The following is a 14,129-nucleotide window of genomic DNA, read 5'->3' as shown; positions in this document are numbered from 1 at the left end:
TGGTCATGAAAATACTAAATTTTAAGAGAATGGAAGTTTGCATTCTTTTCCACTTCGGCTAGTGACAACTGTTCTTTGCAGAGGAGTCATACAGAATGCTTTATATTCCAGCAGATTGAAGGCGTAATAGGAAATATTTGTTTAACCTATCTTTTTCCAAGCATGCAGATGTGCAGTTATTCTGCTGATGTTCTAAATTTTTTGAACCTTCTGAACTTTTTCCAAGGGGACAAAAAAAAGTCTTAGCAGTTTTGCTGAGTTCTGTTCTATGTCTGTGTCATTTTTATGCAGTGGCTTGCACGGGTGTTGGTTCTGAATCTCTTCTATAGTAATGTGGTGTATCCATTTTTTTCTTTTTTTTTTTAAATGTGAAATACTGCTACTTTATAGTATGTAATTTATGGTGCTTTGCTATGACACTAGGAGAAGGAGGGGACTTGATCACTTAGTTAAAGTGTTTTGTAGTACACAGCTATATACGTTTCAAGTGTTTCTTTGTATTTTTATAGCCTGCTTCATCAGGAGATGACAGAGCCATGTGCTTTACCTGTAGTGTGTGTTTGGTATGCTGGGAGCCCACAGATGAGCCTTGGTAAGTTTAATGATGTTTGGAGTAGAGTAGGACTGTCACTGACAAGAATGGATTTCCAGTATGATTCCATGGGACAAATCACACATTAATTCCCTGTGCTATGTCAAACTTCTTTGTAATACTAAACCCAAGAAGTTGGAGTTGGTTTTATTTCTTAATTCTGATTTGCCTGTTTAATTTGAAATTGTTCCAAGGCGAAGATAGCAGCCAACTTTTCTTTGCAGGGATGTAAACTCAATCTTCTGTATGACTGTGGTGACTAGAACACATTTTAAAGTTCTTAAACTGCAATGGCCATGCAGTGCATATTTGCCTTTTATGTCAAGTTGCAAGACCCGTTACTAGTTTCCTGAATCAGCTAAAATTGCGCATAGGAACAAAAATGCAGGACCTTATACTGATTTTAAAAGGGTTCTCAATGTAATTTTTGTTTTGTTTACTTGGTAATTTATAATCGTGATTTGAGCATGTCAGATTCATGACTTGCTGGAAACTTTGCCTTGTAATATTATCCTCATAATCCTTGTCTCCACCTTTTCCTTGTTAGTTTCCATATATTTTGTAGTAGTGTAATTGCTCTTTGCCATGTCTCTGCCTTAGGTATATATTGAGATTAGAAGGTTTTTTTCATGGTTCTTAGTCACTGTGTCATTCAGAACTGTGTTCAGTTTTGATTGGTTTAAGTGTGGATGTAGAACTAAAGACTGGACGTTGCTTCATCTTACTAAGGCTATTTATAATAATATCACATTGGTGTTCTAATGTACGCTCTATAGAATTTAGTTTGCACTTCTCTTCATGAGGACATTACGGACTACTGCCTATAGGACAATTATTTTTTTAAATGGACTAATTATATTAAGAGCACTGTGTGTAGATTCCTCCATTTGAATATGAATATCCATTAAGTGGTCAAAGGCTTTAATACAGTCTGCTATTGAGAAACAGCAGGGAAAGCTGCATTAATAACTTCAGAACTCTCTTGTGTGGTTGACTGCAGTACAGTTCAAACAGTTCAGTTTCAGCTTCACTTCAAGGGCTGAGTTTGTATATGATGTGTATATTTTTCACAGTAAGAAATCAATCTTTGCTATGTTTGTTTTTAATATGAAAAGGTCTGAACATGAGAGACATTCCCCGAACTGCCCATTTGTCAAGGGTGAGCACACTCAGAATGTACCTCTTTCAGTCACACTGGCAACAAGTCCAGCACAGTTTCCCTGCACAGATGGCACTGACAGAATAGCCTGCTTTGGATCTGGAAGTTGCCCTCATTTTCTAGCTGCTGCAACAAAACGAGGAAAGATCTGCATATGGGATGTCTCCAAACTTATGAAGGTATATAATATAAACAACCAGGTTTTATTAACTATTTACTGATTAAGCATATCTTGATTTAAACCAAAGACCTCTTCTGTTTTTTGTTGTTATTTCTCAGGTCCACTTAAAATTTGAGATCAATGCATATGATCCAGCTATTGTGCAGCAACTTATGTTATCAGGAGAACAGAGCTCAGGGGTTGACTCAAGGAGACCAACACTAGCTTGGCTAGAAGATTCATCCAGCTGCTCAGATATACCAAAATTAGAAGGAGACAGGTATGCCAATCTACAAAATTAGAAATACGAAATGCTGCTGTGTAAGTGGTAAATGCCATTTAGTCAAGTCATGCTTTGTGAAACATGAGATTGGTAAGATTTATTTTTTTTCATGGAGGTGATTTTTTTTTTTAAACACTGTGTATCTGTACACAATTCAGCTCTTCAAAAACAATAATCTAAATTTCTGTCTTTAAAGCCAGTTCCATCTTATTCCTGCTGTTTCAGTTTTTATACTCCACTAACAGAGAGGTACCAAATCTCATTGCTGCCCTGTGCTGATGTTCCAGATGCAGAGAAAAAAGAGAAAGGATTATAAGTTTTGGAACAGCTTTTCATTTTAGTTATGGATTATGCGGTTTGGGTTTTGAAAGTGAAGACTACTGGCAGACTTCTGGAACATGCTTTTCTCCGATTGCTTCTCTGTAGTTTCTGGTTATGTCATTCTGAAAATAAATGATGTGGGCGTGCTAGGAATTGCTTTCATTTTGTACCTTTAACCACGTGCATACAGGCTCTATAAACAGTTACACAGTCCTGTCGCAAACTTTTAGATAAGCTAGAGGGTATGCCAGTGCTTAGAAAGTGTCATGTGAAAAAAAGCAGTATTCTTTCATTTATGCTTCTTACAGTCTCTTACTGGAAACTATTTTCTCATATTACCAAAACTCAAACGAAAAAGTGAATGATTATTGGAAAGCTTAGGACAAAAGGTGTTTGGGGAGCCTTGCTATTTTTCTGAATGTTTCTTCTTAAACTTCAGCATCATGGAAAGTAACAGTAGTGCTACATGCACAGGAAAGTAAATCTTTGGTTTTAAGCTTGGTGTGATTCCCACATTACTGTAGAGCAAATGTGAAGCTTGCTGTTGTGAAGAGGGTATGTAGAAATGTGGGCAACATCAGAGTGTGGGGCCTAACAGCTGCTGGGGCCTCGACTTCCACTGTAGCTTTAGGGCTGTAAACACCTTGAGAGTTAAAGAATTAAGCAAATTTAAAGAGCTGATTAAAGGATAGTTACAATCATACTGCGAAGAACTAAGTGTCTTTCACTTCACTTAACCTACGTGAAATTTACTATCACTTTCCAACTCAAGAGGAAGCTGGATGAGAATCAAAGTATTGAATTGTCGCTGTCTTGTTGTGAAGTAAAGGTTGATCAGGTTTGAGCCAAAAAAGATCTTTCTTGGGCATGAGGAAGCATCCAGTTTGTTCAAATTTGGGGATCCAGCTAGGCACTGTGAGTAGTTATACCTGAAGCTGCAAAGGCACTACTGTTCTTCCTGTGTGTGAAGAGTCTGTAATAGAACATCGTTTCTTATGTTGGAGAAGCCAGATGCGTAAAATCTTCGTATATTCTTAGAACTACTGAAGGGCCTATTTCTCTTGAAGGGGTATATTGAACAGAATCTGCCTTTATGAAAAAATTATTCATCTAGTAGTGTTTTTAAAAGCAACACGCTGTTCATACACCCTTTCCATACTAGCTACAAAATCTTCTTGATAGAATTGAAGACCAGTCTGGCAGCTCCAGTTTTCAGAGACTGTTTTGAGGAGCTTTGAATAAGGTCCCATCAGTTTTTAGAGGTTTTGCCTGGTTGGTTTTGTTTTTCTTGGAAAGACTCCTGAGAACTGGCTTTCATTTTAATTCCATTTATGTCTGAATTGTTGTGAATACAATAGTAGAAAGAGGCAAATAGAAAGCTTGTCTACTGGTTCAATGAAGGAGGAAAAAAAAGTCTTTATATTGTTAGTGTCTGTGAGGAGCTCATCAATGGGCATACAATGCTTACTAAAGAAATTCCAGCTTATAATGCACATTGTATATTTTACTAAATTATTTTTTCAATTTAATTGAAAATAAGAACGCAGCTATAGTGTACGTGGTGTCATTCATGCTTTTTTTTTTTGTTTGTTTTCAGTGATGACCTACTGGAGGATTCAGACAGTGAAGAGCATTCCAGATCAGAATCTGTGACAGGTAGGTTATATCTGATCCATGTGATAGTTTAGAGGTCAGGAGGGCAACTGTTCTCAGGCTTTTAAAAAAGCCCTGTCAAAAGCAAAGGATATTATATGCATTATAATAGAAAAAAGAAGAAAGATTGACCTTGCAAGCAATGCCAATATTTAAGTCACTGTTTGTGTGGTGGAGAGATTACAGACAGGAGAAAAGAAGAATCCTACTTTGTTGGTTAATAAATGTCTTATTTGACAACAAGCATTGCTTATCTTGCTGTCAATAAAACACACAAACCAAGTTAAAAGAACTTGCTTAGAACAGGAACAAATTATAGTTGTACAAAAGCCTTTAAATTCAGGGGACTGCCAGAGAGGATTCCTGTATCTTGATCGTTTCCCTGTGGGTATGCACTTTGATAGAGTATTTCTTTTCCTGAATAAAGATTTCATGTGGAAGCAGAACAGTGCTATGCACAGTGTTCTTGTATTATTTTCTTAGAAGTTGAATCAGAAATTTTGATGGGAGGGAGGATTATGTGCTTATTTTCCATAATACAGTTTACATCTTTGAATAAGGATCAGCAAGTGGGGAAAGAAAGAACACGTGCATGTGCATCCACAAGGATTTTTTTTCAATGAACGTATTAGCAAAGGTGGTACTCTGGCATTTATGCTTAAATCACCTCTTAATCTGGTTTTGTACTGTGTCCTTTCTGATCTTTTAAATCTTGATGTTACTTAGTTGAACTCTTCTGATGCATTGTTATTCTTGCAGTACCATTTAATTTGATCAGGCTATCTCTTCTAAGTTTTCACTGGGTTTTGTTTTGTAATAGCCTGGCGTTCTTTCTATTAGGTGATGTGTTACATGGTGGGTAGTACCAAGTTTTAGAGTAAAATGACATGTTTTTCAACTGAGATTGGAGAATGAATCCACAGAATTGCAGATATTTGATGGTACTGGATTGTCTAGGAAGGAAGGGGAATAATATATGGCAGAACATGAATTGTGTTAGATTAGTTGTATTGCAGTATGGTGGTCTAGCCAAGTAGAGTAGTTGGTAGAAAGATAGTGCTGTTAACTGGGAGACTTGTTACAAAGGCTAATGTCCTGTTGTCTTTACTTTCACTCTTGTTGATAAAATTAGGAGAACCATTAGTCTATGTGGAAGGAATATTTCTGTGCCTCTTATGGTATCTTGACTCTCAAATCTTGAACATACGGAATGTTTTAACATATTGAAACTCCAGAGCAGTGACTTTTTGCTTATTTATGAGGATAAGTCCGTAATATATGCAATATGATTCCTTTTTTGAACATATATTATGTTAAACATTTTTGTTTTAAAGGGCATACATCACAAAAAGAAACGATGGAAGTCAGCCTTGATATAACAGCTCTCAGTGTTCTTCAGCAACCTGAAAAACTTCAGTGGGAAATTGTTGCAAATGTTCTGGAAGACACGGTTAAGGATCTAGAAGAACTTGGGGCAAACCCCTGTTTGGCCAACTGTAAGAGTGAAAAGATGAAGGAAAAACATCTAGAACAACACAACATTCCCTTTCCTTGTTTATTAGCTGGAGGTCTATTAACATACAAATCACCTGCTACCTCTCCTGTTAGCAGTAACTCTCAGAGGTCACTGGATGGCTTAAGTAGGACTCGAGGTGAGAGTGTCTCGGAACAGGGATCAACTGACAATGAATCCTGCACTAACTCAGAACTGAATTCCCCTCTGGTAAGGAGGACTTTACCTGTATTGCTGCTATACAGCATTAAGGAGTCTGATGAAAAAGCAGGAAAACTCTTTTCACAGATGAACAATATTATGAGTAAAAGTATACACGATGATGGTTTCACAGTTCCACAGATCATTGAAATGGAGCTGGACAGTCAGGAACAGTTGCTGTTACAGGATCCCCCTGTGACTTACATTCAGCAGTTTGCAGATGCTGCAGCCAACTTAACTTCTCCGGACTCGGACAAGTGGAGCTCTATGGTTCCCAAGCCTGGGACTTTGGTTCAGTGCCTGCGTCTGCCAAAGTTTGCAGAGGAGGAGAACCTGTGTGTAGATTCAATCACTCCTTGTGCAGATGGAGTTCATTTGTTAGTAGGACTGCGGACTTGTCCTGTCGAATCTCTGAGTGCAATAAATCAAGTAGAGGCCTTGAATAATTTAAATAAATTAAACTCGGCATTATGTAATAGAAGGAAGGGGGAGCTAGAATCAAGTCTTGCTGTAGTGAATGGCACGAGTATTGATGTAATCCAACATGAGTCACCAGCAGATGTACCAACTCCTTTAATAATTCAACCTGAACAGAGAAGTGTTAGTGGTGGATACCTAGTGCTTTATAAGATGAATTATGCCACTAGAATAGTTACTCTAGAGGAGGAACCGGTAAAAATCCAGCATATCAAAGACCCCCAAGACACAATTACCTCAATGATTTTGCTCCCACCAGATATATTGGATAATCGAGAGGATGACTGTGAGGAGCCTGTAGAGGAAATACAATTAACTTCTAAAAATGGCAGTGGGAGAGAGAGAAGATCTGAGATCTCTACTCTTGGGCACCTGGTAATAACTACTCAGGGAGGATATGTAAAAATACTAGATCTTTCGAACTTTGAAATTCTGGCCAAAGTGGAGCCACCTAAAAAAGAGGGCACTGAGGAACCAGATATGTTTGTCTCTGTGATATACTGTTCGGGCACAGACAGATTGTGTGCGTGCACCAAAGGTAAGACTTTTCTTAAAAAAATTTTTTTAATGTTTGAATTGACTGTATTTGGATTATATTATAGAATATTAGAATCTAAGTTTCAAAACAGTCCAAATTCCATTGAATTTGTGTACAGTTTAATTCTCTTCTAGGAAACATGGACTCTAGTTAATTCCTCATTTTAAATGTAGATTTTAATCTCTAAAATGGGAATAACTCTTGGGTATGTTCAGTATACTGGTAAATTTATTCTTGTAGAGGCACAGATTTTCTTAAATCGAAAGCAAATGAAAGTAATTCTTGTATGTAATTGTTTCAGTGCTAGAGATCCATGTTTCGGAAAAATGTCTCCTGTTTGTAATTGGCGATATTCAAGAGGGTAGAGAAGATAATGCTTTTATACCTTATTCAATTGATCAATTGCATCTTCTTTCAAATAGGGCTGCTGGTTCTGTTACAGGTCTTTGCAATTGGGATTACGCTTTCTTGAGCACGAGAACCAGACTATCCATGCAGGATTGTTAAACCTTTTTCAAACTGAACACGAGACATTTTGGGGGAAGGGTATGAGGGGAGCGTAACTCAAGTCCGGGCAACTGCTACTTCGTAGAAGCCCCTAAACCACACCACACCTCCCCGCCTCCTTGTGTCACGCTGGGGCAGTGGAAACAGCTCTGGCTGGCATCCAGCTGAGTTCCTCCATGCACCAATGTCTCATTTAGTTCTCCTGCACTTGAATGTAGCTCTGGTGGAAGTGCTTAGCCTCTCAGATGGGCTAAGCTGATGGGATGGTTCACACATTTGAAATGAACTCCCACCAATATTATGTTGAATTTTATTTCTACCAGAAGATTTTGAATTGACGTGTTTCCTCCTTTCATCATGTCACGTTGATTACACAATCCTCTATGAGTGGTTGTTAAATTCAAATCAGATTTACCTGTTATTTTCAACAGATAACATCAGGCTTATTGTAAAAGATCTCATGTCTGTTAAGGCCCTGTGTTGATCACTTACCTACCAAGATTTTTAGCAGTGGAGATTTTATATTTGCTTTTTTAGTGTGGATGAAAACATCAGGTATTAGCAACTATTATTTATGTTTGCAGATTCCCAGTGGAAACATTCATATTTACTAAATTGTTCTCTTTTGGTAACTGCATTTGAGGAAATGTCTTATTAAACATTTTTAGCTTTATTTAATAATGCACGCTTTTCCTAGTTAAAATGAAACTCTAACTGAAAGGTTAATTGTCTTTGAAAACTGTTAGTATATCATATCCATGCCATAATGTTTTTATCTATACTTTGCTGATCAAACTGCAGTCCCATTTAAAAAAAAAAAACCAGACCTTGCTAAGGTTTTTCTTCTACAGAATTGTACTACTAATTAATTTCTTTCTTACATCAAATCTATTCTGTCTGTCTAGGGTTTTAAGATTAATGATAAAAGTTAAAGGGCTTATCGTGACTGTGCACGGTACTTTCCCATCCAGTGTTAGCGTGTTTGGTAATTCTATTGTTGTAGCATTTGGTATTATCTAAACCTGTTTTGGGACTTTGATTGTAAGATATGCAGGTCTGTTGAGTTGGGAGCATTTATTCTGTGTGCGTAGGAGTATTTGTCTCTTCTGCCTAGATAACCACCACCTCTGTTACTGACTGGAGAATACTTCATCTTCCTCATAATAGACAAGCACGTCATTCTGCTTTTTCAGTGACTATCTCTGTATTTTTTCCTCTCTGAGAGTGTTGTAATATCCGTCTAGTAATTTATAAATAGCTTTGCTGTGACTTCTTTTTTTCTTGATGCCTTTAAGATGACTCGGATTTTCGTTTTTTCCTTCTGCAGTCCTATGTGCCACAGGTATCCCTCTGCCTTCAAGTTTCCTCTTTTGAATATAGTCCTTTGATAACTCTTCATTTTATATTTTTTTATCTGTTGAATTGTTCTTATCGTTCGTTTACACCCGCTGCTCCTCCATTTGGATCTTGATTTTCCGTTCTGCAGCCAGATTAGAATGAACTTCAGAATTCTTTATTTTCATTGTTTAAATGTTTTTAGAAGCTTTCAATTTCTATTCCTTTTTAAATATTACAGTCACTTCTTGTGGTACAATTTTTCTCACTTTCGAGAAATTAAGTCAAAAAGCCATCATAAATATTTAGGAACCAATGTCCATTAGACACCTGGATTTCAGGGTCTGATACCAGAGTCTGAAGCCTCGGAGTCCTAACCTTATGCCTAAATATGAAGATTTGTAAAGAATGGCTTGATCTTAAATGTTTATAAATAACAGTACTGCATAAAATTCAGGAATACTAAAAGAAAAACCAAATTAAAAAGCTCGACTATTAATATAGCTTTTCAATCCTACATCTTAATGTACATTTGAAAAACAATTGAAGGAATAAGTTTTGCATAATTTTTCTTGTTTTGAATCATAATCATCCTGTAATCTTTCTGCGTAAGTGAGTGAAATTGCTTGCTTACCTGCTAGGCAGATGAAGATTATATTTATATTTTTTTTCTTCTTAAATGCAGTTTTCTTAGGCTTCTTCCAAAATCACTTTGAGGTCTTAGCTCCTCTATATTTACTACCACGTATGGGATGGTGGCTGCAGTCTGACAGCATTAGGAAAATACGTGTTGAAAGTAGAATAGCTATATTCACTGATGTATTTAATGTTAATCCTTCTAGCAAGTAGCTAGAAGATATAAGTGAAAATGCAGGTTTGGAACCTACATGCACTGGAAATGCTTGGATGTTGCTGGAAAACTATTCAAGAATATAAACTGAGCAGTATATTCTTTCCTGTTTACTTGCTTGGATGGTGGGAGTAGGCAAAGAGGTACTTTAATGTCTGAAAGTTTTGGATGTAGAATAGCTGCTTTTTTTTTTCTGCTGCTCCTGCTTGTTGACATATTATTGTCATTGGTAGATCGTGTCATTTTTCCCATAGCTGCCTCTAAGATATAACTGAAAAGAAACCTCTGTGTGAATGGGTGTTTCAGGGTTTGAGTCCTTTCATGTAAAGATGTTTTAGACCTTCATTTGACATTATCCATCTTTGTGAGTTGGGAATAATTATTCTTATCCCGCTTCAAAAGGAGGTTTCCTCTTGGTGTCAGCTTCAGGTGCTTCTCTCTTTCTGCAAGGATTACCTGGAGTTGACCTCTGGGGGGAAATGTGCAAGTATATTCTTGGTTCCAGTTCTGTTAAGGAAACATGGTGGACTTTAATGTCTTTGTGTTTTGCTTTCTTCTCTTCCCCTTGGCCCAGGTACACTATACTTAATATCCCTCTTAGTAGTGCTTTGTGTGTTATCATATGGGAGTTTTAAACATTTTGTCTTGTGTTGTTAATATAAAACAGCTTTAATTCTGCTTTTGCAGCATCCAAAATAATCCAGAATTCTTTATTACAAAACTATGCAGTAGGCTGACAGGTATTGTTTTTGAATAGGGTTACAGCTATAGGGTCATCTTTTGATGATATTTGAAGCCTGTTATCTGGTGTTTAAGAGGATCACATATAGTTTGTTTTGGATGTATAAATTTCCAGAACTACGGTTGTCACCACCTTCTTTAAGTCTCAGTTTTCACCTAACCATATTTCTTTTTTTAAATTACAGTCCTATCAAAAATTACTGAAGAAAGCGGTTCACACCATACATCCCACTTTCTTCTTTTGTTGGGTTTGTTTTGAATTGTTTTCTTAGTTTAGCTGCTTAGCTGTGTTTGCCATTCAGGTAATTTTGTTGAACTTTGCTTTAGAGTATGGAAGGAGGTGGAAAAATGGACGTATCTGAAATGTTCCTTTTTTACTCTAACATAAAGGTGCAAATCGCTGCTTGTAGTTTGGGCAGTTTTGAAAATTATGCATGCTTGTGTTTCTGGGAGTATTTTTAAAAAGATCATTAAGAATTGTCAATTTTCTGTCTTTCATTGCTACTGATGTTCTCCCTTGTCAAGTTAGAGAGCTTCAGACACTGAAGTTCCTGAAGAAGTATTAATGAGTAGGAAAGTGAGGTGGCATTTCAGACAAATGCTACGAGAAGTGGAAATGTTCATGTTGTTGTGGTGAAACAGGTACTTCCCTGCCAGATGGTCTGGTTGAGTAGGTGTTAAAATCTGTGTGATCTGTTTAAGTGCTTGAGTTCCTTCTAGTGAGTGAAGCATTCCTGCATTGTGACATTTGCAATCTAATTTTTTCACTAATCTACTTTTTGAATGTCTGTGGTGAGTGAAGGTTTTACAGTAAATCATTTCCCTGTGGAGTCCCACTGAAAATGCTAGTATTTGTTTTTGCATTACATCTAAGGAAATATTTCTCAACAGAAACTCAATTTGATTTTTAAGAAGTGGTTTTTCAGTAGTCCCCTAAACTCATTTAGTTATATTCTCAGTTTAATTTTTTGGAAGTCATTTGGTGAAAAGCAGGGGGGAAAATGACGTTTTTCTACTTGTTTTCATCATAAGAAAGAAAAACTTTAGTGTCTTCTTGATCTAGCAGTTCTCTTTTCTGTCTATATTGCTTCAGCTGACAGCTCCAATTGAAGTTCCCCTAAACAGCTTCTCGCACATAGCTATTCCTATATTGCATCAGGTCTTTTGAATATTGGGTTTTTTTGAATTAATCAGAGTTGGAAGCTGTAAAAGAAAACCATGAACACTGAATGTAATCCATCATGTACATTTGTATCTTACTGATTGTTTTACACTTTCATTTATAAGCACTTTTTCCTTTAGGTGTCTGTTTTGTGATTCTGCTTTTTTTAATCTTCTTTTCTATATGCATAATTCTCCTAAATTCTTGCCTGCGGTGTTATATTATAACAAGGGTTTTTCTGATCCCTGCCCTTTGTTGGAGAAAGTGTTTTTTTCAGACTGAAGTTTGGTATGTTGAAAGTGAGTTGTCTGTGCTAATTTTTCTGGTTGATAGCCTGGCAGAACTGGATGTCAGTTTTATACATTTCAGAATTGATTCCCCCAAATCTTGTACCTTTCAATTCAAACAGATTTCTTGCTCTTGAGTTGTATATAGTGTATGAACTACTCTCCCTAGATTTTTTTCTGTTTTTGTTTGGATGTCTTATTTGTCTTTTCCATGTCATTAGGCTTTGCCAGCTTTGCATACTGGTGTATTTGAAGTTCAGGAGTCAATTTAGTGTTTTCAGTTTTCTGCCTTCATAGGCAACGCGGTCTAACAGGACTGGGGAGAGGTCGAGTTTTTCCACATCAGAATTAGTGTTGGAAGTGATGCCAAGCGATCATCTTCAAGTCAGGATCAGTAACACCCATTCAGAACCAGAGTACTGATCAGCCTGTTTTTGAAGATCTTCCACGTGGAGATTTAAGAGTCTGCTCGTGAAATTTCTTCTGTTGCATGCAGTCCTCGATGATATTTTTTTTTTTCCTTAGAGTATAGCCTGTATCATCTTTGCTGATTGGAGTCATTACGGTCCTCTATGAACATGGCAAAGAGATTGCTTCAAAAAAGGAGGAGAAGACAGAGTTTATTTAGGTACTGTCCTTCTCCAACCATTTATTTCCTTAAGCTGAATATCTCCAATCCTTTTAAACTTTCCTCAGGGGCATTGGAAAAAACCCAACCCAATCTCCCCTCTCAAAAGACCTGCTCAAGTCAGTCCACATGTTTCTTGGCGAGATACCCAAACCTAGGCACAGTAATCCTACGTATGTCTTTGAATGGAACAGAAGAATTCCTTAGCAGCTCTGCAGTCTGTACATGCCATGTGTGCGTATACATAGTGGGATGTTTGCACTTTAGAGCAGGAAATTGAATCAGGTTTATCTTCTGACTCATAAGAGCCTCTTTTAAAAAACTGCTGGCTAGCTGATTTTTCTTCATTCTGTAATAGTGCATTTAATTATTTCTCGCTTGGCATAGTAGCTTTCACTTGTCCCTATTCAATTGCATTCTATTTTTTCATAAGCTGGGATGGAATTTTACAGCTGAAATCTCCAAGAATAGTGTAAATTCTGGTGGAGTGAGGTTTTGGGGAGGCTTTCTTGAGGACATTTTTCAAGTGTTCTGAACAAGTATGTTTAGAGCTCACCCTTTCTCTACAGCCCAGTGGTGAGACGTGGAGGGCTAGAAGTGGTTTAGTGAATAGTTTCCTGTGGGTATGCCTTTGTTTTCTTAATTTCTTCAATTGTTCGGGTTCAACTATGTCCTTGTGTTGTGATTTGCAATCGGCAATTGTATCACTCTTCCAGACTCCTGCCAGGGTGTAGGATACGTTGAGGATACTGAACGTTTCACCAGGTTGGCTTTGACTGCAGTGACCTCGTCTCTGACATGTTCGCTAACTTGTGCCAATGCTGCTTTCCTGGAACCAGTAACTGTTTTGCCAGAAGGACGGTTGGAATTTATTTGGATGGATTTATGGTTCTTATGTTCTGTTTGTATAACCCAGCAGCTTCTTGAGTCCAAGAAAATTACAGATTTAAAATTCAATTCAGAATTAAATTAACAGTGTTTTGAATGTGTTACCCATTACTTTCGGGAAGTATAGTGATGGTGGTTTCCAATTCATCTCCTTTGTGATCACTGAGTACATCACTGTCGGCTTTCATATCTTCTTGGTAGTGCAACAGAAGCATTTATTGCCTCTGCCAAAGTGATAGAAGCAGAGGAGTCTTCAGGTAAACTACTACTTACTATGTTTGCTACTTGGCTAGAATCAGAAAGCACGAGATGAGTCACTGTTTCAGCCTAGTAGTGCATACCATGAGCCAGTAGTAATGCTTTCCCCCCACACACACCATGACTTTTGCACAGATTTCTTTTCCTGGCGCTTGACTGTAGGAACTATGATATCCTTGAAACAAAATTAAGCATGCATCATCAGAACGTCGTCTTTGGATGTTCTAGGAGAACAAATGCCTCCTTTGTGATACAGAAACAAAGCCACCTACAGGATTTTGGAAAGCATGCATAAGTACCAATAATTTTGTAGGCTAATACTGTGTAACTGAAGTTCATGATAAACTTCTTTACAGAAGCTTTTTAAAAACAAATATGAGGAAGTGAGATATCTCAAATTTAGCACAAAATTTTTCTTGGAAAAGTGCTGGAGTCTTTCAGGAATGCAGGGATTGTGACTCTCTCTTCCTCTTGTAGTGTGAATTAAATGCTAAGGATGGTTGTTGTTGCTGTTAATTAGCAACAGAAACTCAGAAACTTGGTTTAAGAACCAAGGTTTTGTTTCTTTTAAAACCA

At 37.2% G+C, this 14,129-nt stretch overlaps 1 protein-coding gene across 11 annotated transcripts in view; it reads left to right on the top strand.

Moving 5' to 3' along the window:
- BIRC6 (baculoviral IAP repeat containing 6) overlaps window positions 1-14,129 on the top strand; it is a 186,376-nt gene that overhangs the window by 23,492 nt on the left and 148,755 nt on the right. For all 11 annotated transcript variants that reach the window (XM_074579876.1, XM_074579873.1, XM_074579869.1 and 8 more), the window contains exons 6-10: window positions 510-592; window positions 1,708-1,930; window positions 2,031-2,191; window positions 4,113-4,171; window positions 5,503-6,897. In XM_074579876.1, the coding sequence (XP_074435977.1) occupies window positions 510-592; window positions 1,708-1,930; window positions 2,031-2,191; window positions 4,113-4,171; window positions 5,503-6,897 (1,921 nt within the window). The remainder of the gene's footprint in view (window positions 1-509; window positions 593-1,707; window positions 1,931-2,030; window positions 2,192-4,112; window positions 4,172-5,502; window positions 6,898-14,129) is intronic.

This window comes from Larus michahellis, chromosome 3, assembly GCF_964199755.1.
Source record: "Larus michahellis chromosome 3, bLarMic1.1, whole genome shotgun sequence".
Taxonomy (NCBI): domain Eukaryota; kingdom Metazoa; phylum Chordata; class Aves; order Charadriiformes; family Laridae; genus Larus; species Larus michahellis.
The sequence above is the reverse complement of the archived record's forward strand: the minus strand, read 5'-3'. Positions and strand labels throughout refer to the sequence as shown.